At 44.1% G+C, this 19,245-nt stretch overlaps 8 protein-coding genes across 8 annotated transcripts in view; 3 read left to right on the top strand and 5 right to left on the bottom strand.

The window, feature by feature from the left end:
• Window positions 1–1,366, top strand: part of SERLADRAFT_353365 (uncharacterized protein) — a gene marked incomplete at both ends in the record, with an annotated part of 5,352 nt that extends 3,986 nt beyond the window's left edge. The window contains 7 exons of the mRNA XM_007324754.1: window positions 23–280; window positions 333–484; window positions 599–801; window positions 860–929; window positions 990–1,073; window positions 1,128–1,189; window positions 1,244–1,366. Of these exons, the coding sequence (XP_007324816.1) occupies window positions 23–280; window positions 333–484; window positions 599–801; window positions 860–929; window positions 990–1,073; window positions 1,128–1,189; window positions 1,244–1,366 (952 nt within the window). The remainder of the gene's footprint in view (window positions 1–22; window positions 281–332; window positions 485–598; window positions 802–859; window positions 930–989; window positions 1,074–1,127; window positions 1,190–1,243) is intronic.
• A 288-nt stretch (window positions 1,367–1,654) lies between these two features.
• SERLADRAFT_481109 (uncharacterized protein) lies at window positions 1,655–2,480 on the bottom strand (the record flags this gene model as incomplete). The annotated part of the gene is made up of 2 exons (XM_007324753.1): window positions 1,655–2,250; window positions 2,442–2,480. 2 exons carry the CDS (start codon window positions 2,478–2,480, stop codon window positions 1,933–1,935), a joined length of 357 nt encoding a protein of 118 aa, XP_007324815.1.
• A 27-nt stretch (window positions 2,481–2,507) lies between these two features.
• On the top strand, window positions 2,508–2,945 carry SERLADRAFT_481108 (uncharacterized protein; the record flags this gene model as incomplete). Its single annotated transcript, XM_007324752.1, has 2 exons — window positions 2,508–2,804; window positions 2,863–2,945. 2 exons carry the CDS (start codon window positions 2,508–2,510, stop codon window positions 2,938–2,940), a joined length of 375 nt encoding a protein of 124 aa, XP_007324814.1.
• A 420-nt stretch (window positions 2,946–3,365) lies between these two features.
• Window positions 3,366–5,321, bottom strand: SERLADRAFT_404281 (uncharacterized protein; the record flags this gene model as incomplete). Its single annotated transcript, XM_007324751.1, has 10 exons — window positions 3,366–3,720; window positions 3,784–4,042; window positions 4,110–4,376; window positions 4,423–4,447; window positions 4,499–4,555; window positions 4,609–4,798; window positions 4,852–4,865; window positions 4,933–5,050; window positions 5,105–5,220; window positions 5,274–5,321. 7 exons carry the CDS (start codon window positions 5,024–5,026, stop codon window positions 3,952–3,954), a joined length of 738 nt encoding a protein of 245 aa, XP_007324813.1.
• Window positions 5,322–5,328: 7 nt separating this feature from the next.
• On the bottom strand, window positions 5,329–5,844 carry SERLADRAFT_404280 (uncharacterized protein; the record flags this gene model as incomplete). The annotated part of the gene is made up of 3 exons (XM_007324750.1): window positions 5,329–5,425; window positions 5,488–5,653; window positions 5,726–5,844. Coding segments are annotated over 2 exons (254 nt in total), but the record flags the coding sequence as incomplete, so codon positions are not given.
• Window positions 5,845–7,611: 1,767 nt separating this feature from the next.
• On the bottom strand, window positions 7,612–9,959 carry SERLADRAFT_481102 (uncharacterized protein; the record flags this gene model as incomplete). Its single annotated transcript, XM_007324749.1, has 12 exons — window positions 7,612–7,786; window positions 7,854–8,120; window positions 8,176–8,200; window positions 8,252–8,308; window positions 8,362–8,551; window positions 8,605–8,618; window positions 8,685–8,802; window positions 8,857–8,972; window positions 9,027–9,178; window positions 9,241–9,432; window positions 9,482–9,611; window positions 9,680–9,959. 12 exons carry the CDS (start codon window positions 9,888–9,890, stop codon window positions 7,696–7,698), a joined length of 1,563 nt encoding a protein of 520 aa, XP_007324811.1.
• Window positions 9,960–13,139: 3,180 nt separating this feature from the next.
• SERLADRAFT_444109 (uncharacterized protein) lies at window positions 13,140–16,820 on the bottom strand (the record flags this gene model as incomplete). The annotated part of the gene is made up of 9 exons (XM_007324748.1): window positions 13,140–13,289; window positions 13,342–13,440; window positions 13,608–13,713; window positions 13,779–13,966; window positions 14,104–15,353; window positions 15,407–15,647; window positions 15,697–15,819; window positions 16,289–16,663; window positions 16,722–16,820. 9 exons carry the CDS (start codon window positions 16,818–16,820, stop codon window positions 13,140–13,142), a joined length of 2,631 nt encoding a protein of 876 aa, XP_007324810.1.
• Window positions 16,821–18,267: 1,447 nt separating this feature from the next.
• SERLADRAFT_404274 (uncharacterized protein) lies at window positions 18,268–18,718 on the top strand (the record flags this gene model as incomplete). Its single annotated transcript, XM_007324747.1, has 1 exon — window positions 18,268–18,718. A coding segment is annotated over one exon (198 nt), but the record flags the coding sequence as incomplete, so codon positions are not given.
• Window positions 18,719–19,245: the final 527 nt, after the last annotated feature.

Raw genomic sequence — 19,245 nt, 5'->3', positions numbered from 1 at the left:
TGCTCTTTCTGAAAATTTCTAGACATTCAGTATCATGTTCGCCAAACTGCAGAGTAGAGAACGATATGAATGCAGTAGAGCGTATCGTACACTATGCTAACCAAGCAGAGCAAGAGCCTCCCCATCAGCTTGACGCATGCACTTTATCTACTCCATGGCTTTCGGAAGGACAAGTAGAGATGAAGGATGTTGTTTTGAAGTATCGTCCTGAACTTCCTCCGGTTCTGAAGGGCCTTTCAATGTCGATAAAACCTGGAGAGAAGATAGGGATTGTTGGCCGGTAAAATGTTTATATCTCTATCCATCATACCCTTTAGCTAATACTTTACCAGCACGGGTGCTGGCAAATCGTCAATCATGACGGCCCTTTTTCGCATCGTGGAACTAGAATCTGGTTGTATATCGATCGACGGTGTTGATATATCTTCTGTGGGTCTGATGAAATTACGGAGTGGGCTTTCTATCATTCCTCAGGAAGCTGTGAGTTTGTTGCATATTTGATTCTCCTTGTATATTGACTGATGCGCCGTGTCCCTTGTAGTTCTTATGTGAGATTTTTCTGGTATACGCGTGTTCTCGTGACTTAATATCTGTATAGTTTCCGGTACACTGAGGTCGAATCTAGATCCTTTCGAGTTGTACGACGATGCCAAGCTCTGGGATGCATTGAAGCGATCATATCTCGTTGAACCGTCGAAGGAATCACTGCCTGAAGACACATTGGACGAAAAAGCACCAGTTGCTCGGTTCAACCTAGACAGCCCCATCGACGAGGAAGGTAACAATCTTTCGGTTGGACAAGTGAGCTGTATTTCATTGTTTGAATGGCCAGCAATTGACTCATGGCTTTGTCTCGCAGCGATCCTTAGTCTCGTTAGCGCGGGCTTTGGTGAATGACACGAAAGTGCTCATTTTAGACGAAGCAACGGGTATGCTTATCTCGAATACCTGATACCCTCATGACGTTGAACCTTCACCACCTTCACCAGCGTCTGTTGACTATGAAACCGATCGCAAAATTCAAGAAACTATTATGACGGAATTCAAGGATAGGACGATATTATGCATTGCTCGTGTGTATTATCGTTTGCCTGTTATTAATCTATCCTCATGTTTTTTTTTGTCAGATCGTCTACGTACTATCATATCATACGACAGAATATGTGTGCTTGATGGCGGCCGCATCGCTGTGAGTATCAGTTTCCGCTTATTCCTCATTTTCTCTACTGAGCTATTATACCAGGAATTCGACACGCCAAGCACACTATATTCCATACCTAATAGCATATTTAGAGAAATGTGCGATCACTCTTCCATCTCTTTGGACGATATTATGTTTGGGTCCAAAAGGATGGAAGTTGAATGAACTATCGTCTACTACTTTTACCGGTCATTTACTCGTACACAAGTTATATATCAAATTTTCAAAATATGCGAGTCGATCGCTAGCAAGATACAGACATCTACTAGTATACTGCAATCATATTAATCAATCATATGACACCATCTGCTGTATATACTCGGGGTGTTGGGGGATATGTCATCACGCATCCAGCGATACGCAATTCTGTAATCCTACTAGCAAATACGGGATTTGAGATATCATCTGATTCTCTGGTGTTGAAAAACAGAGATCAGTCCCACCATCATGCCTGAGCTGACAGGAATCTTTGCGAGTGACAGTAGCCGGTGCCTCGTGTTTCCCTCCCTTAGATTTCCGGTTATCCCTGTGAGTGAGTCTCTAAGGTATATTACTGCCAGCAGCAATATTAATAGCAAGGCTCTACGGGAAACATAGTCTCGAGAATTTGTGTGTCGCCGGACGAGGGTGTAATACGGTTTGAGCGAGGCGAAAATACGTACGGGCTCCTGCTAGAGATCAGGACAATCAATACTTCTAAACCTGGTCACCCAGGAATAGCACTGCGTGTTCTAAGGTTGTGACGCCAATTCCTTTAGGCGGCGTTCTGCCTCTGTCCATTCGCTCAAGGATCCTTCCTGTGCAAGCCAATCCCAGTTCTCATTGATAGCATCTTTCAGCCGCGCAAGTCCCTCCTCTTCTTCTGACCGGTCCTTGCCATCGTAATACCCAGGCGCCACGAAGTCGTACATGTACCCGGTGCTAGCAGCTCTTTGAGAGATTTGTGTGGCAACCGGCAGTCGTATATCTTGGTATATACGAAGGACATCGGGTAGGTTAGACAGAGTTGTGAGCTCATGGGATAGGAGTCGGCCGAGAATAAAGGCATCCTGAATGACAACGTCATGAGTGCTGACTTCAGCTTGCTCGCTTTGCTCGTACCTCAGGCCCTTCTTTCCGAAAATCAGATATTCCTGAAGGAGGTATCAAATGGTTTGATCAAATCTTCACTTGTGAGTACAGCATCTCATGTTTTTAGCTGGAATTAAAACTCTGGGGACGTTTAGATAGCCCAACCAACCTTCACCGTCGTGACTTGGTAAATCTCCTCGTACGACATCTATCACCAAGTTGTACGATCCATACTATGAAACGCTTGAAAACCTATACACAAGACGACTCTGGCGGCTTGACCTTGCACTTCTCGGACAAGAGCACGGCGTTAGCAGATGTACTCATTGGCGCCGATGGGATTAGGTCCGCTACGCGTAAAGCACTCTTTGAAGGATTGGCAAAGACCAGTCCATCAGAAATCGATGTTCAACGTTTGTCAGAATATATTGATTCTAAATGGACGGGAACCGTCGTTTACAGATCACTGATTCCGACTGAAAGATTGGAGAAACTTTACCCCGGGAGTTCAGCTACGGGGAACATGATGTTTGTTTGTACCGCGCGTTTGATCTCATTTTCAAGATATGCTAACTGAATCTTATAAACAGTACTGCGGCAAGAATAGAGTCAGCATTCACCTCCGATTCTTTCTTGACATTGATATTCTGACATTCTTTACATGTTAGCATATGTGCCATTAGATATATACAAGAAAGTCACAGGTGATCATGTGACGTTAGTGCCTTAGCAGACGACTGAATCTTGTCAATGCAATTCATGTCACTTTGATTCGAGCTCACATGCCCACTTCAATATCGTTGTCGGTGCCAGGGGTGCCCGGAGGGCGATGCTGTCAGTAATTTGGTCTGACTGGGAAGACTACCACTCCCATCAGAATCATAGATCTATCCGATCTTCATATGATAGACCTGCAGTCCCGATTCAATATTGTCATCACATCAACGTACGCCTTCGACAGCCAAACGAGCCTACTCTCCGTCGGATTTGGGTCAAGGCATGGAGAAAAATGGTCTCAAGGTCAAATATGGAGAATTTATGATGTACCCCATGGCTGTCGAGAATCTCAACCCAGACAATTATCCTGATCCTCTGGAATAGGACCCTGCGCGGTGGGGTGATTCTTCGAAGTTGGAGCATGTCAATGATAGGTTTTGGATTGGGGTGTAGGTGACTTGACAATGTTTTTGTACTTCTACATCGCTGCGACTGATGGTGTTCATGACTAAGCTAAAACGTCGTCATATATTCAGGTCTGCACCCTTGTCATGGAATGCGGATCGCAAAATTCGACATGATGATTACCATCGCGCTCTTCCTCCACATGTTTTGAGTACTCGCGCGTTGACAATCACAGCAACCCCTTCCCCAGTGTTACAGAGCCCGATCTCAGTGACCCACGTCGTATAATTCCCAAAGGAGAAAGCCGTTACAAGCAATGTAGACGAAGGTCGGAAAGTGTAGCTAAGCAAATCTTGTGATTACTTTATGTCAGTCTTACGATTACTAGCAGTACAATTCAGATTTGCGCGCTGTGCTACTACAAACATTCAACGTTTACCTGAGTTTTTCTTCATCCTTCAAAATACGACATTGGGAGAAGCACAACTTGAATCAAGAAAACAACCAATACAAATACACGCATTCCATTGGGGACACAGTACACATTGGATCCTCAATTACGTGAATTGGCTTATCATTTGGTGCAGCATTTTCGAGTCCAAACCCGTTGACCGTGGCTCAATGTGGCATGCAAACGAGGCCGGACGACTTTCAAAACGTGACAGTGGGTGGTGAGTGTGGGGTGCACTAGCAGAATGATAAACGTCAAACTCACACCGTCAATCCGTATGTCCAGTGCGGTTCAACGTTGATCTCTCGTCCTTGGTTATCTTTGGCTTTGGTGAACTTGAAGACTGCGAGAAGAGACACGATACTGGCCCAAACGCTTGCATCAGCTACATGCTTTCCGACACACACGCGCCTGCCAAATCCGAATGCATAAGGAACTGTGTCGTCGTTGAGTTTGTCGTCTGCCGAAAGGAATCTCTCCGGGATGAAGTCTGATGGGTTAGAATATTTGGCTTCATTTCGTGACATTGTCCTAGAAAGCGTTCAGATAGACATTATAAAGACAGTATACAACATACCAAGCGTTCGCAATTACCACCGCTCCTACAAAAAGACATGAGGAACTTTTCAGTAATGAGAAGGATGGAGGTATACCTCCTGGAATATGAAATCCTTCATAAATGTCGTCATTTACAGCAGCGTGTGCAAGGCCTGATGCGAATGCACCATTAGCAAGAGTTTCCAAAGCACGATAAAGAGTCAACCTAAGGGTACAACAGGACGCCATCTATGCGTCTCGCGGAGTACAGCCTCAACGTAAGGCAGAGAGTTACGATCTTCAAAATTAGGTAACCTATGCTTGTCCACAACAGAGTCGATCTCTGCTTGGGCTCGTTCTTGGACTTTTGGGTAAAGTACCATCGCAAGGATGAAGTCGATGAGAGTCGTAGCCGTCTAGTTACACACGTTATAAGGTCATGATTGACTCGAGGTTGAAATTTACTAACCGTTTCTGCTGCCGCTGGAAAGAAAAAAAAAAATAAGGATAAGTGAATACGATGGATGACACGCCATTATAGGACACTTACCAGAAAATGAAGTAGCTGCAGTGCCCTTCATTATTTGCTCAAGCTCGTCATAATTAGGGGCGTCCTTGATTTCATTAAGAAGATCAGAAACCATGCAAGATATAGCTGGATTGGAGGCCTTTCGATATGTCAGGGGCAAATAATCAATTCGAGATTAATGAAGTGCGCGGACCATTTGACTTTTTGTGTATTGAAATGGCTTTTCGACCATCTCGTTCAACATCTCTGGACATCCTCTAGCAAGTCGTTTGACATTCAAGCCAGGAAACCAAGAAGGGAGGTATAAAACTACCAAAAACTGGCGTTATAGTATATTTGCGATAGGTTCCGAGTAGGCTTACGAAAGGGCCAGGACGTCAGGATCGCGGAGGCCTCGGGAGTGAGAGCCTTCATCGTTTTGTCATTGACTGTCTCGACAAGGGAAACCAAAGGATCACCGTGATGTTCTGTCTCATACCCGTATGTGATTGACATTATAATAGAGGCGGCCAATCTTGCGAACAAATTTGAGGGGGCTAGGTCAATTGGTTATATGTATTTCTGCGGGTGACTCACGTCTCTATGTTGCGCACAAAATCCTCAGGCGCTTCAAGCATGTCAACCAAGAGCTCATGGATTTTGCGCATCTGTAAAGGGCGGTAGGAAAGAGCCGCAGACGACCGTAAACTTTGATGATAGAATCGTCTGTGTTGTCTCCATGTATTTCCGTAGCTCATCAGCGCTGCGTTGAGGGACGACCAGCCAAATCTGTGAAATTCAGAGAGATGGCCAACACGCTACGAAATGCACTGACAGCTCGTTCGTAACGATTGCAGGCCTATCTGAATAGTTGTATGATCGTTTTTCGAGAAGGTCTCTTGCTATTTTCTCCGAGTTGATAACGACGACGTGTTGTCTGAAAAGGCGGCAGTGTATAATATCACCTTCCGAGTCGACACGAAAGTAGTATGCAGTCAGGTGTGGGAGAACAACAAATAACTAGAACGAATATACCGTAGGTCTTGCCCCATTTCTCATAGGTAATCCACGGTGCAGTAGAGTTCATTTCGAGTACGTTACCTAGGATAGGAAGCGATGAAGGGCCTGGAGGAAACGACAACGAGTTCTTGCCTCCTCGTCTCCATGCAAGACGCCTTGTAGACTCCAACAGCACAACAAACAAGAAAGCCAGAACAAGTGAGAGAGTACTCGAACCTTCAAACATGATTTAAGGGGTTGGAGGGATTTCGAGGTAACCGATATGAGTGTGTGTTATATGGACACCATTAGTGTTAGGGTCAGGTCAGCTGGCACGTACCCTGGTGCACACTGCCCCTTGACCTGATCCTGGATTGACGGAATTCTTGCACGCGTGCTATCGGAGATGGAGCTCCCAGCAATTTGGTGAGGGTGTTATAGGGGGATATGGATCGTCACATTCTCCACAGAAAGCCTCAGATAGGCTTTTAATGCAACCCCCCCTTCACTAATTATAGCTTCAGCCAATGACAGGAAAAAAGCTATTAGGTAAGGATGTGCCGACTGTCGCTGGAGGTCCTCTGATGACATTTAGCGATTACACTAAAGTGATTAGATTTGTGACTTTGGAATTTGTAGTATACTGTGGCTTGATTCCCGCTTGAAAGGTTCATATCAGTTTACAGTTACTTCAACGAGTAAACAATGCTGGCGATAAACTGACCTTTGTCACTTGGCTTCTTTCAAACAAGAAATTTCGAAGAATGATAAGGGTAGGAGAACCACGCATACATCTCACGAAGAAGGCTTCGGAGGAAGTCTCGTTATCGTATGCTGTCCTCAACCAAAATCCCTTTATCGGAGTGTCTTCATAGACAAATACTGTCATCGGTCAGGTCCCAGAATTTATATATTAGAGTACATACTACGTCATGTTTGCGAGTATCCTTATCCGCTCAAGGAGATCCCACGAGAAGGATGAAAATTTTTAAAGGGGCGCCTATAGGCAGCGAGGGAAGACCTTGGATTTCACTTGGCCTCGTCAGAATAATATCAATAGGATGTAGTGCATCCCATTTAAGTGAATCTAGCCATATTTTCCAACTTCTCTGAAAATGATAACATCAGCGATAAGGGAATGACTGATTCGGTCTCTTCACGACCGAGGGTGGTGCTGAATGCTAAGCCTATGGGGAGTGGAGTTGCAGTGAGGGGAATCGTTGAGCACTTGTGTGGCGTGGTCACTGTGGAGGTCCTCATGAGTGGTCTGTTTTCGTGCTCTGTATCCAAGATGGTGATTGCGAGTATTGGAGGACGTAGGGACAAGGACATAAAGACCGTTTTTTTGGAGTTTTTTTTGGGGGCTGAAAACAACGAAGACAGCAGGTCATAATGGCAGGGGAAAAATCTCACCACCAAAAAGAGCGACGAGTGAGCCCAGCCTGTCCTGGGCCTTGCCCTCGTCATATATTGCCTTAATTTACCCTCGGATTGCCAACAAAGATCCAGAACAGGCTGGGAACGATCCTACTAGTAAACTACTATCCAGGAAAGAGTGGGCCCAGGACTGCCCACTGGCAGAGGGTGATTTCTTGTAACACCATACCACTGTAAATTTGAATAAACTATTCAGCCACATGATGTTTTCTTTCATATATCTGAAAATGCATAGATACACCTAGTATCAGTGCCGTTATGTCAGTACAATCAAAATACGACATTGGGAGAAACACAGCTTGAATCAAGAATACAACCAATACAAATACACGCATTCCACTGGGGAGACAGTACACATTGGATCCTCAATTACGTAAATTGGCTTATCATTTGGTGCAGCATTTTCGAGTCCAAACCCGTTGACCGTGGCTCAATGTGGCATGCAAACGGGGCCGGACGACTTTCAAAATGTCACAGTGAGTGCTGAGCGTGGGGTGCACTAGCAGAATGATAAACGTCAAACTCACACTGTCAACCCGTATGTCCATTGCGGTTCAACGTTGATCTCTCGTCCTTGGTTATCTTTGGCTTTGGTGAACTTGAAGACTGCGAGAAGAGACACGATACTGGCCCAAACGCTTGCATCAGCTACATGCTTTCCGACACACACGCGCCTGCCAAATCCGAATGCATAAGGAACTGTGTCGTCGTTGAGTTTGTTATCTGCCGAAAGGAATCTCTCCGGGATGAAGTCTGATGGGTTAGAATACTTGACTTCATTTCGTGACATTGTCCTTGAAAGCGTTCAGATACGTATTGAAGATACAATATACGGGAGATATGACACACCAAGCGTTCGCGATTACCACCGCTCCTAACAAAAGACGTGAGAAACCTTTCAATAATGAGTAGGATAGAGGTATACCTCCTGGAATATGAAATCCTTCATAAATGTCGTCATTTACAGCAGCGTGTGCAAGGCCTGATGCGAATGTACCATTAGCAGGGATATCCAGGGCTCGATGAATAGTCAACCTAAGGGTACAACAGGACGCCATCTATGCGTCTCGCGGAGTACAGCCTCAACGTAAGGCAGAGAACTACGATCTTCAAAATTAGGTAACCTATGCTTGTCCACGACAGAGTCGATCTCTGCTTGGGCTCGTTCTTGGACTTTTGGGTAAAGTACCATCGCAAGGATGAAGTCGATGAGAGTCGTAGCCGTCTAGTTACACACGTTATAAGGTCATGATTGACTCGAGGTTGAAATTTACTAACCGTTTCTGCTGCCGCTGGAAAGAAAAAAAAAATAAGGATAAGTGAATACGATGGATGACACGCCATTATAGGACACTTACCAGAAAATGAAGTAGCTGCAGTGCCCTTCATTATTTGCTCAAGCTCGTCATAATTAGGGGCGTCCTTGATTTCATTAAGAAGATCAGAAACCATGCAAGATATAGCTGGATTGGAGGCCTTTCGATATGTCAGGGGCAAATAATCAATTCGAGATTAATGAAGTGCGCGGACCATTTGACTTTTTGTGTACTGAAATGGCTTTTCGATCATCTCGTTCAACATTTCTGGAAATCCTCTCGCAACGCGTTTGATATTTAAACCAGGAAACCAAGAAGGGAGGTACAAAACTACGAAAAATTGGCGTTATGGAATATTTGTGATCGAGTTTTGAGTAGGCTTACGAAAGGGCCAGGACGTCAGGATCGCGGAGGCTTCGGGAGTGAACGCCTTCATCGTTATGTCATTGACGTTCTCGACAAGGGAAACTAGGGGATCATCGCGACGCTCTGCCTCATACCCATATGTAATTGAAATTATAATAGAGGCGGCCATTCTGACAAAAGAAATTGCGAGGGGTAATTCAACTGGTTAAATGTGTTCCTGTGGGTGACTCACGTCTCTGTGTGGCGCACAAAATCCTCGGGCGCTTCAAGCATGTCAACCAAGAGCTCATGGATTTTGCGCATCTGTAAAGGGCGGTAGGAAAGAGCCGCAGACGACCGTAAACTTTGATGATAAAATCGCCTGTGTTGTCTCCATGTATTTCCGTAGCGCATCAGCCCTGCACTATGGAGCGACCAGCCAAGTCTGTAGAATTCATTAGAGGGATGATTAACATACTACGAATTACACTGACAGCTCTGTTGTGAGGAGGGCAGGTCTATCTGAATAGTTGTATGATCTTTTTTCGAGAAGGTCTCTTGCTATTTGCTCAGAGTTGATAACGATGACGTGTTGTTGAAAAAGGCGGTAGTGTATGATTTCGCCTTCCGAGTCAACAAGAAAGTAAGCAGTCAGGTGTGGGAGAACAACAACATAACTAGAACGAGTGTACCGTAGGTCTTGCCCCATTTCTCATAGGTAATCCACGGTGCAGTAGAGTTGATTTCGAGTGCGTTACCCACGATAGGAAGCGATGAAGGGCCTGGAGGAAAAGACAACGAATTCTTGCCTCCTCGTCTCCGGGCAAGATGCCTTGTAGACTCCAACAGCACAACAACCAAGAGAGCCAGAACAAGACAAGGTGTACTCAAACTTTCAAACATGATTTAGGTGGTTGGAGGGATTTCGAGTTAACAGACATGAGTGTGTGTTATATGCACACCGTTACTATCAGGGTCAGATCAGCTGCACGTACCCTCAGGCTGGTTCATACTTCCCCATGATCTGATCCTTGTTTGACGGAATTTTTATGCGTGGTGCTATTGGAGACGGAGCTCCCAGCGATTTGGAGAGGGTGTGATGGATTGTCACAACATTCTCCACAGAAAGCCTCAGATAGGCATTGAATGTACTGCCTTTTGCAGTAATAATAGCGTCAGCCAATGATAGAAAATACGCTATCAGGTGAGGATGTGCTAACTGTGACTCGTGCCTCTGATGACATTTAGCGGTCCCACTAAAGTGATTAGACTTGTGGCTTCGGAACTTGTACAGACAGTACACTGTGGCTTGAAAGGTCCATATCAACTTATAGTTATTTTTACGAGTGAACAACGTTGGTGATAAACTGACCTCTATCACTTGGCTCCTTCACAAAACCAGGAAATTTCAAAGAATGATCAGGGTACTAGGAGAACCACGCATACACCTCACAAAGAAGACTTCTGAGTCTCGTTATCATATGCCACATTAGTATACGTTGCACAACCAAAACCCTTCAAGTTGTCGGAGTGTATTGACAGACAAATACTATTATCGGTTAGGTCCTAGAGTTAATAACATACTATGTCACGAGTACTTTTATCCGCTCCATTGTTTTTGGACCGAATAGGGGATCCCACGACAAGGACGGAATGTTCTAAGAAAGGGGCATATAGGCGGTGCGAGAAGACCTAGATTTCACTTGACCTCGTCAGAATGATATCAACTGTATGTCGGAAAAATCCATTTTACCGGATCAGATCTTACAAATGTCTGTAGCGTTCCTGAACGATCTGATGGTCTGAGCTGTCGCAGACCAGAACCTGATCAGAATCGAAACAGAAAATGATCGGGCTGATCAGCTGAAATAAAAAAGTAAGAGACTCAGATTGTTTCTGGCCAGACACAATCTGAGTGTAAGAGAGTATGAGTGGGTCAAGATAGATGGAATCAGGAAGGCTCTGTTTGAAAGTTTGAGATTTGGATCAAGGTATTTACTATTAGTATCACAACACAATGGGATCCACACCCGTGTACAGTGATTCTGGACCTTCTGGGCATGCAACCAATCAGTATGCTTTCCAAGTACGCCTTGGTAGCTTAGTTGGTAAAGCACCAGACCATGAAAGCTGGAGTCCCAGGTTCAAGCCCTGGCCAATGCATGTTTTCTCATACTATAAAACAAATGTCATAATTTGTCAATTAGAAACAGTGTAGTCATTAATTTCCAAAACGTAGGAACATATCATTGTCAACTAAGTCATTCAAATAAAATTGTCCTTCCTTCAAATTGAAAGCCCTGATCATATGAGCCCCCCAAACTAAGTATTTAGCCATCACCAGCTCAAAGTCTTTGGCTTCAACATACAAACGAGCACCTGACCATCTAGTCCTCGGATTTCCATCTGATGGCCTGAACATCTTGACTAACACAATGTCAAATGAAGAGCACTGGGTGAAACATCGACAGATGCTTTGGAGTCGAGCGGGAGTTGGCTCCAGAGTGTCTGTATTAACCAGAACACAGTCAAAGCACGGTGTGACGTTTGCGTGATGCTAACGCCCCAAGTTCAAGCTTTTTTTAGCTATAACTGGTATAAGTCTAGTCAATTCAAGCTGCTGTACACCTATGTGACACCAAAAATCTTACTAATTAGTAAATGGGCTGTAGCGTGACCTCCTCACTAATTAGGCGGCTCAATCCTAGCTGCAGCACTCAAGAGTAGACTGTAGGTTGACAATATAATGCGTGGTCCTAACCCTAGCTGAGACTTAAGTAATTCCTTCTCACGCTTCGCTCGGACCGTGTTCAGTGTCTCCATCGTTACCTATACATGTGTGCTCATCGTCGACAACGACAAGCACAACATTTCACTCAAAAACTGTCAAATTTTGACCATTTTTTTTCCTTGTCAGTTCGTAGTTTAATTGTATACTCTCCGTGCTATAGAACTACCATATAGAACTACCAAACAACGCTATGTGTTGACTAGTCTGTGCACATCTGCTGGCCGCTCCCTTAAATTCTAACTCCGACTTTCTTGCTAGCCCCGCCCCGGACCTACCCAAAAACTCCTCGCAAATATTCTCATGCCTTATCATCCCCATCATTGTCGTCTCAACACCGTCTGCATAGTCCTCTTCTTGCTGTTTGCTGTGAACTCATCCTTACTCCGATCACATCAACATCTCAGTACCTCAATCCTTGATTATTCAGAGCATTTATGAGCCGCAAGAAGTATTCTTTTCTCACCTCTTCTTATATCCATATGATGAGCTTGCGTGACAGTGGGCTGTGACATGTTACTTGGTCGACCCTCACAAAAATTCATCAAGACCAAGTTGAATTTGAACACCGCCGTTGAGAGGAGCTCAAAAGTAAGTAAGCCTTTTATCCCCGGCTAGTCAGTGCATAGTTCAGCATATTCTAGGTAGAAATCAACCTTATCACAAAATGCTCTCAGAAATTGCGCAAAATATTGGTGTTCCTGCTGAGACACTCGAGGAGCATGGTATGTATGATTCGTATATGACAAAGCATAAGTGCGAAGGTGAATAGTTGTCATGATTCAAGTATCATGTGATGATTCACTATCTGACTGTACAGTTGCTGTGCTTGTTACCACAGTCTTGTTTTTACGAGTGGCTCTCCTGTCTCTGTAAACAACATCTCCGTTTCTCTGCCTTTCTGCAGTATGTATCTTCCGAGCCTCCACCTCTTCGGTAGTCAGTTTTACCCACCTGCACTGTTGACTTTGCAGCGCTGAAACCAATTTTTTGACTTCCTTCCTACCACCTATCTTACTTGGATTACACATCTTTGGGAAAGGCCATCCCTTAAGTTTGACACCACATTTCTCTACAATTTTTCTCTCGTAGTTGTTATAATTCATTTGTACGGATGATGCAATATGATCTTCATCAGCAATCAAATCTATATTCAATTAGCTGATGTAGTGATACAGATAAATGACCCACCAAGACCATCTTGGATAAGTCTTTGACACTGACTGATCAAGTTGTTGAGTGGTCGAGCATGGTTTGCTGTTGAGATGTTGTCTAGTAGTAATATCACAATTAGCCCACATCAACGACAATTATAAAGGGACAATACCTAATCCGCTGACAGTCCAAGCCTCAAGTTTCAGTGCTTAGCGGCACAGATCAAGATCCAATGCATGTTGGATAAACAATTCTGCTTTTTGGGTGAAAAACATCTTCGGTTCGGAAAACTGCTCAATACCACCCCAAACAGCAACATAAAAACCTTCAGTGCCGGTGCGCTTGCAGATAGATGTCCACTAAAATATGCTATCAATGTAAAATAAAAATACTTTTTTGATGGTTGCTTACTTCGCGGTCCATAGCGGTGAAAGTTGCATTGACATCTTGCAGGATTGCCTTCGGATTTGTATGCTTGGCTTGTAGTTTTGCACTTTGTATATCAAGGATCTGTAGTTAAAGTTGTTGTTGTTCTGCAGTGGTTAGCTTCTTGTATTGTTTTAATAGGCTTCTGTTTTTTGCAATGAAATCAGTAAGTCGATAATGATCTCCATGCTCACGACCTTGTAATAATATCAATAGTAATGAGTTAGTTGGATTGTGAGAAGTATACTTACCGTTGTTTGCAGCATGTAGCTGTTGTCGGATAAATGCATTCCATACATTGGGACAACGATGCTGTCTTGTGATTTGACTGCCTGTGTATAACTGTGAATTTGTCCACTTTAATGACCTAGTAGTTTATGGTGAGTTTTTGTATGGTTTTAAAAGTAGTAAACAATATGTACCGTCCATGCTTTTGAGCAATTTCATTGGCTTCTTGCTCGTATCCCTCCTGGGCAGTGACTATATCATTTGTTAGCTCTACAAAACGTTCACGGTGATGTTTTTTTTGTGCATCAGTGAGCTTTGGTTTATGCCGTTGTATACGAGGCGCTGTAGTGGGAGCCATACGAACAGAAGATATATTTGCTAACTATTCAATTTGTAGTGTACATCATGTATATCAGTAATGTGTTTACATGATCCAGTTTCCTAAAACAATCCTTAAGTTGTTTGGTTCATCAGCTATCCCTGAAGAAAGAAAGAAAAAGGCCTAGACTTACAATATACCTGACGTGCTTCTAAAGCATTTAAAGCATTTAAAACCTGAGCAATGCGATCGTGGGGAATACCGCAGTCTTGAATGATAAACTTCCAGTTTTCAGGGTGGTATCCAGGCTCTTGGCGCACGCAGTGTGCTAACTCACTCCAAATGTTGTCATGAATGATCACGTCCCTTAATACCTCTTTCAGAGAGCTCCTGAGCTTCATGTCAAGAATGCTGTTATGTTGGGGCCAGGCTGCAGCGAAACTGGGAGAGAGCACAAAAGTGTTTGTGATTGATATGGTGTGGCTGGTGGAGGAAGGCATAGGGGAGCGGATTTGGTGTGGATACAAGTAATGATGAACTGGAAAGACGGGTGGAGTAGTGGTGGGAATATTACTTGGATTTGAAGCAACGTTGATGGTTTGTACAATAGTGGGGCTTGCATAAGGATCACCGTATCCATGAGATGGTACAGCAGTACATAAGCCACTAGTCTGCTCTGTAAATTTACCAATTTTGTTTTCATGGATGACCCTAGAAGATCGCAAAGAAGATTTGGCCTCGTGCTTTGGCTGATCAGTGTCCGGTTTCCTGTTGTCCTTGGTAACGTGCTTATTCAACGTGGACGTATTGTCAGGTGGAGTAGACGTAATTGAGGCCTTTCTTCTATGCTGGCTAGCGGGAGCAAGTACTGGGGCATCCTTGGCACTGGAATTTTGGTATCTGGGCATTGGAGGCGTAGCTGCCTTGCCCTTGCTGATGTCAGTTGATATACCCCCAGACTTTTGAGCCCTCTCCAACAAGTGATTGGTCGGCGCAAAGTGAGTGTTTATGTAACGAAGGAACTCGGAACGTGATTGCTGTGATTTGGCCAAGGCTTTGTTGGAGGATTTCCTCACATTAACAAACAACATTTGAGGATGGTTTTTATAGCTGGGCACATTACTGGATAGCGTGTGTAGTGACAAATAAGAGTCGGTGTCAGAGTTATGCAGCTGCTTGGAGCCGGAGGACAAATGAGGCGACAATGGGGTGGTGGTGGAGGCTGCAGGAGTACTGCTAGGTTGGGGAGTGGATGTGACCGGCAAGTTACCACTATTGGTCTCACCGTCAAATGTGGTGAATGTTGCATCGAATATGTCTTCAGTCATTATTGAATCAAGGGACTCAACATACGTCCAATATTTGTCAGAGCTATTCAGTGAAGGTGGGCCTGTGTCGTTGACGGATGAGTTGGAGATGGGATTAGGAAACTGCAGGGTAATGTTGTTGACTTTGTGACAGTCCTTAAGTACCCTGGCAAAAGCAACATATAAAAACACATACCTGGAAGCTTCAGATGATCGGGAATGACAATGGACTCCCAGAAAGCTTTAAAACAAGCCTTGCAGAGCGTAGGTGCCACAGTGCTCTCAAATATATCTTGTATCAAGGAAACAGCATCTTGTACTGCATGACTCCACTCATTCTCTGAAACCGCAACTGTAAAAAATGATTCCCCGAGTCCTAAAAACCTCGATTTCTTCATCTCAAAGCAAGCCAAAAGACAAACACTATGATCAAATTTCTAGAAATTTGTGTGAACTAGAACGGTAAACAAAAAGTGTGAGGCTCACCATATTAACCCCAAGGTCCAGATAAGCTAATCGGTGCTCTGCTTCTCTGCTATGAATGGCACACATAGTGTCAGAAGTGGTAGTGATATTATCTGTTGTGATAGTAGTGGTAGTAAGAAACACCTAGGAGTGTGTCGTAAGGCAGTGACTGCACTTAACTTGGCACGTGTGAGTAAGCGTCAGTGTGATTTGTAGAGTTGGTGATAAGCAGCTATTGGCCAAACTAATTCTTCAGGAAACCTTTATCAAATTGGCTGCTCTGCTGAATAGTGAAAAGACAGCCCAAAATAGCTCGGAATTGAGTGTGACTGACCATAAGTGCACCATTCAGTGCCATGTCACAAGCTGGCCATTTCAGCTTATCAAATGAGTTGTAGACTATGTCCTGGTGTAGATATCCTGATATGACAAACACAAAAATAGCAAACCATCAAAAACCGTTTAGCAATTGACAATCCAGTACCACTCATACTATCAATATAATCAACATAAAATTGACATTCTTATTCATGTAAACGGTATCATAAACTACATCTGGTATCAAAATTCATTATATTGACATTCTTTGAAGGCACTCCTGCATCCTAGAAACCTCCTCAAATAAAACATCATCTTCTTCATCGTCGCCGTTATCTAATTCTTGAGAATTGATGGTATTGTTGTGCCGTGCAGAGTTATTGTCTTTGATATCTCCAGAAAAGCCTTTGAGATTATAAATCTGCTGTAGACGATGGCGGTGAACATTGTTAACATGCTGACGGGTGAGATACATGGCATTAATTTCCAATGCAATATACTCATCACCTGCAGTACCCTCAGCCGTAGCAAGCAGATGTGCATCCTCAGCATTAACCCACTCATGCAGCCTCCTGATTTCAACATTAAGACATTTGATTTCCTCTTGCGCACGAATAACCTTGAAATATTTCACTGCCAGTTCACAATTTGATGGCACAGCCCATGGTTTCTTTAGAATGTCATGACATGAACATTTCAATAGTTCAAATTCACCCAACCAAGCGTACAACACCACCTGGGAATATTCTAGGACAGGTACTGGGTTTTTTTGCTTGGCTGCAAGCTTGTTGTACCTGTCTAACGCAGTCCGAATGGCAGAAGACCATTGACTGATAGCTTTAGAGATATGCTGTCATAACTTGTAACCTGCTCAGGTAATGAGGTGAACAAGTGAATGTTAGTTTTGGTGATTCTGCACCTTTGTGCTACCTATATATTTTCATTCCTTTCTCTATCTATTCTTCTATCATTCACTATTGATTGTGTTCTCTATTATTTCGCCTTTATGGCTGCTTTGTTTACCTTTGTTTACAAAATTTCGGACAGTACTGCAGAGTCCAATGCTTCCTATTCTCTAGTTACTCACATTGGACTCTAGGTACTGTATACCTGTTATACTCTCTAATAATATAGTTACTCACATTGGACCTCAGTTCCAGTCCCTGATTGCTCTCAACAAGTGGCTAGACACTTCCTTCAAGCTTTGTTCTTAATAGGTTATGAGCCCTGTGCTCTAGCCATCTTCCTGACCTCATATCTCACCATCCAAGCGTCCTACTGCTTATCCATCGTAACCATTGTCTTCTGGGACTCTTATTATCTCATCCATCACCTCAGATTACTCTGATCTCATCTTGATCTCCAACAACAACTCCTTGTTGCAAGTTACCCCCATTTCGGACGCTTTTTTGGTCTTATCTGCACCATATCTCGCCCAATCCTTGTCTGATCCTCCTGTAACTTCTACCATCGTCTTCTATGGCCTAAATAACCCTAGGAGACCTGTCAGAGCGGTTGGATTTGAGCTGGACCTTTCTGTGAGCCTTCATCATCATTTGACCACCTTTTGGCCCCCTATTCCATATCTCCACATCCTGTGCTTCACTTCTTGTGATATTTGGGCCATCTATTACTCTATAAATTTCTCCCTATACCTCTTATTTGGTGGCAATCCATCCATCTTATCTGTCTCTGCATCAATTTCGACTTTTTGCCCTATTTTTCGCTTTTTGGCATATCTAGTGTGTGCATAAAGCTCCAATCTTCTCTACTCTGTCCATTATCAGATAGAACAAGCCTATAGACTGTGAAGCTCGCCTGCATTGCCTCAGTTTGCTGTTGCCTAGAGCCTCTCTCAGTCTGTGGTGTTTGGGGAGCTTAAGTCACTTTGTTGACTCATATACAAGCCCTATTAACCAACACTGTCTCGAGGCGATTTCTCTGTTAATATCAGTGTGGAATTGAAAGAAGAACACAGGCGTAACCCTGTAGCAGCACTAGGAAGCCTTAGCACCCTCCTGGATCGCTTTTGGACGCTTTTTGGACCCTATTTGGACCTATCCTTGCGCTTTCTGACCCTCTCCATATCCTCTCTCTACCGCCTCACCATCTTATCTGCTCGCCTCCTACTGTTGCCCATTGTCTTTGCCACTATTCCATCGCCTATAGCCTTCTCCTACATCATTTATCATTGCTCTATTGTCTTATACAACACCCATCATGTCTGACTCTGATCCCAAGTTCCATCCCTTGTCTGGCACTAACTACCCCCAGTGGAGTGGTGAAATGCAAGCTTGGTTGATGACCAAGGGACTGTGGAGGCTCGTCTCTGGCGCTGAAAAGTGTCCTGGGACTGACGCTGAAGCAATAGAGAAATGGGAGTTGAGAGCTGAAAAGGCTGCTGGTGCATTATACCTCAATGTCACCAAAGAGCAGTGCATCCATCTTGATGGCATCATTGATGATCCTGTCAAGATCTGGGAGAAACTGGCAATTGTGCACGTCTCTAAGAAGCCTGGGACGAGATTTAATGCCTATGACGACTTCTTCTCTATCAGAAAGAAGGAGGATGAGTCCCTGCAGTCTCTCATGACCAGAATTGACAAAGGCATGCATCAGATTCAAAATCTTTGTCCTACTGGCTTCTCATTGTCTGAATTGGACGATGAATTGACATGCATGGCCATGATTAGGGCGCTTCCTGATCAATATGCCCACTTCACTTCATCTCTACTACTTCTGGGCACCTTGGACAAGACCCAGCTCAGGGATGCTTTCCTTGCTGAAGAGGTCAATCGCCGTCGTCGTGCTGAAGTCGATTCTGCCTTGCATTCTTCGTCTACCACTGCCAATAGCATCTGCACCCATCCTAACTGCCATCATTGCAACCAATCCACCACCTCTACTCGCGTTCAGTGTGATTTCTGTGGTTTACTTGGTCATACCCAAGACAAATGCCACAGATACATTGCTAGTCGCCAACAGGCAGTGGAGGGTGCTAAGAATCGCTACAAGCGCGGCAATAAGGCTCAGGCAGGCTCCAGCAACTCTCAGAATACCTCTCAGCAGCCCAAATCTTCGCCCAACAATGCCAATTCATCTACTGTGGTCACTGAATCAGCTGGGAATGCAAGTCTTCGTTCCATTCATCCCTCTGATCCTCATTGCCCTCTCCAACTTGATGCTGACATTGATTGGAATGCAGACACAGGCGCCACTTCTCATATGACACCTCATCGTCATTGGGTGCAC

Source organism: Serpula lacrymans (assembly GCF_000218685.1).
Source record: "Serpula lacrymans var. lacrymans S7.9 unplaced genomic scaffold SERLAscaffold_22, whole genome shotgun sequence".
Classification (NCBI taxonomy): domain Eukaryota; kingdom Fungi; phylum Basidiomycota; class Agaricomycetes; order Boletales; family Serpulaceae; genus Serpula; species Serpula lacrymans.
Note: the sequence above shows the minus strand (reverse complement) of the source record. Positions and strands in the feature narration are given on the sequence as shown.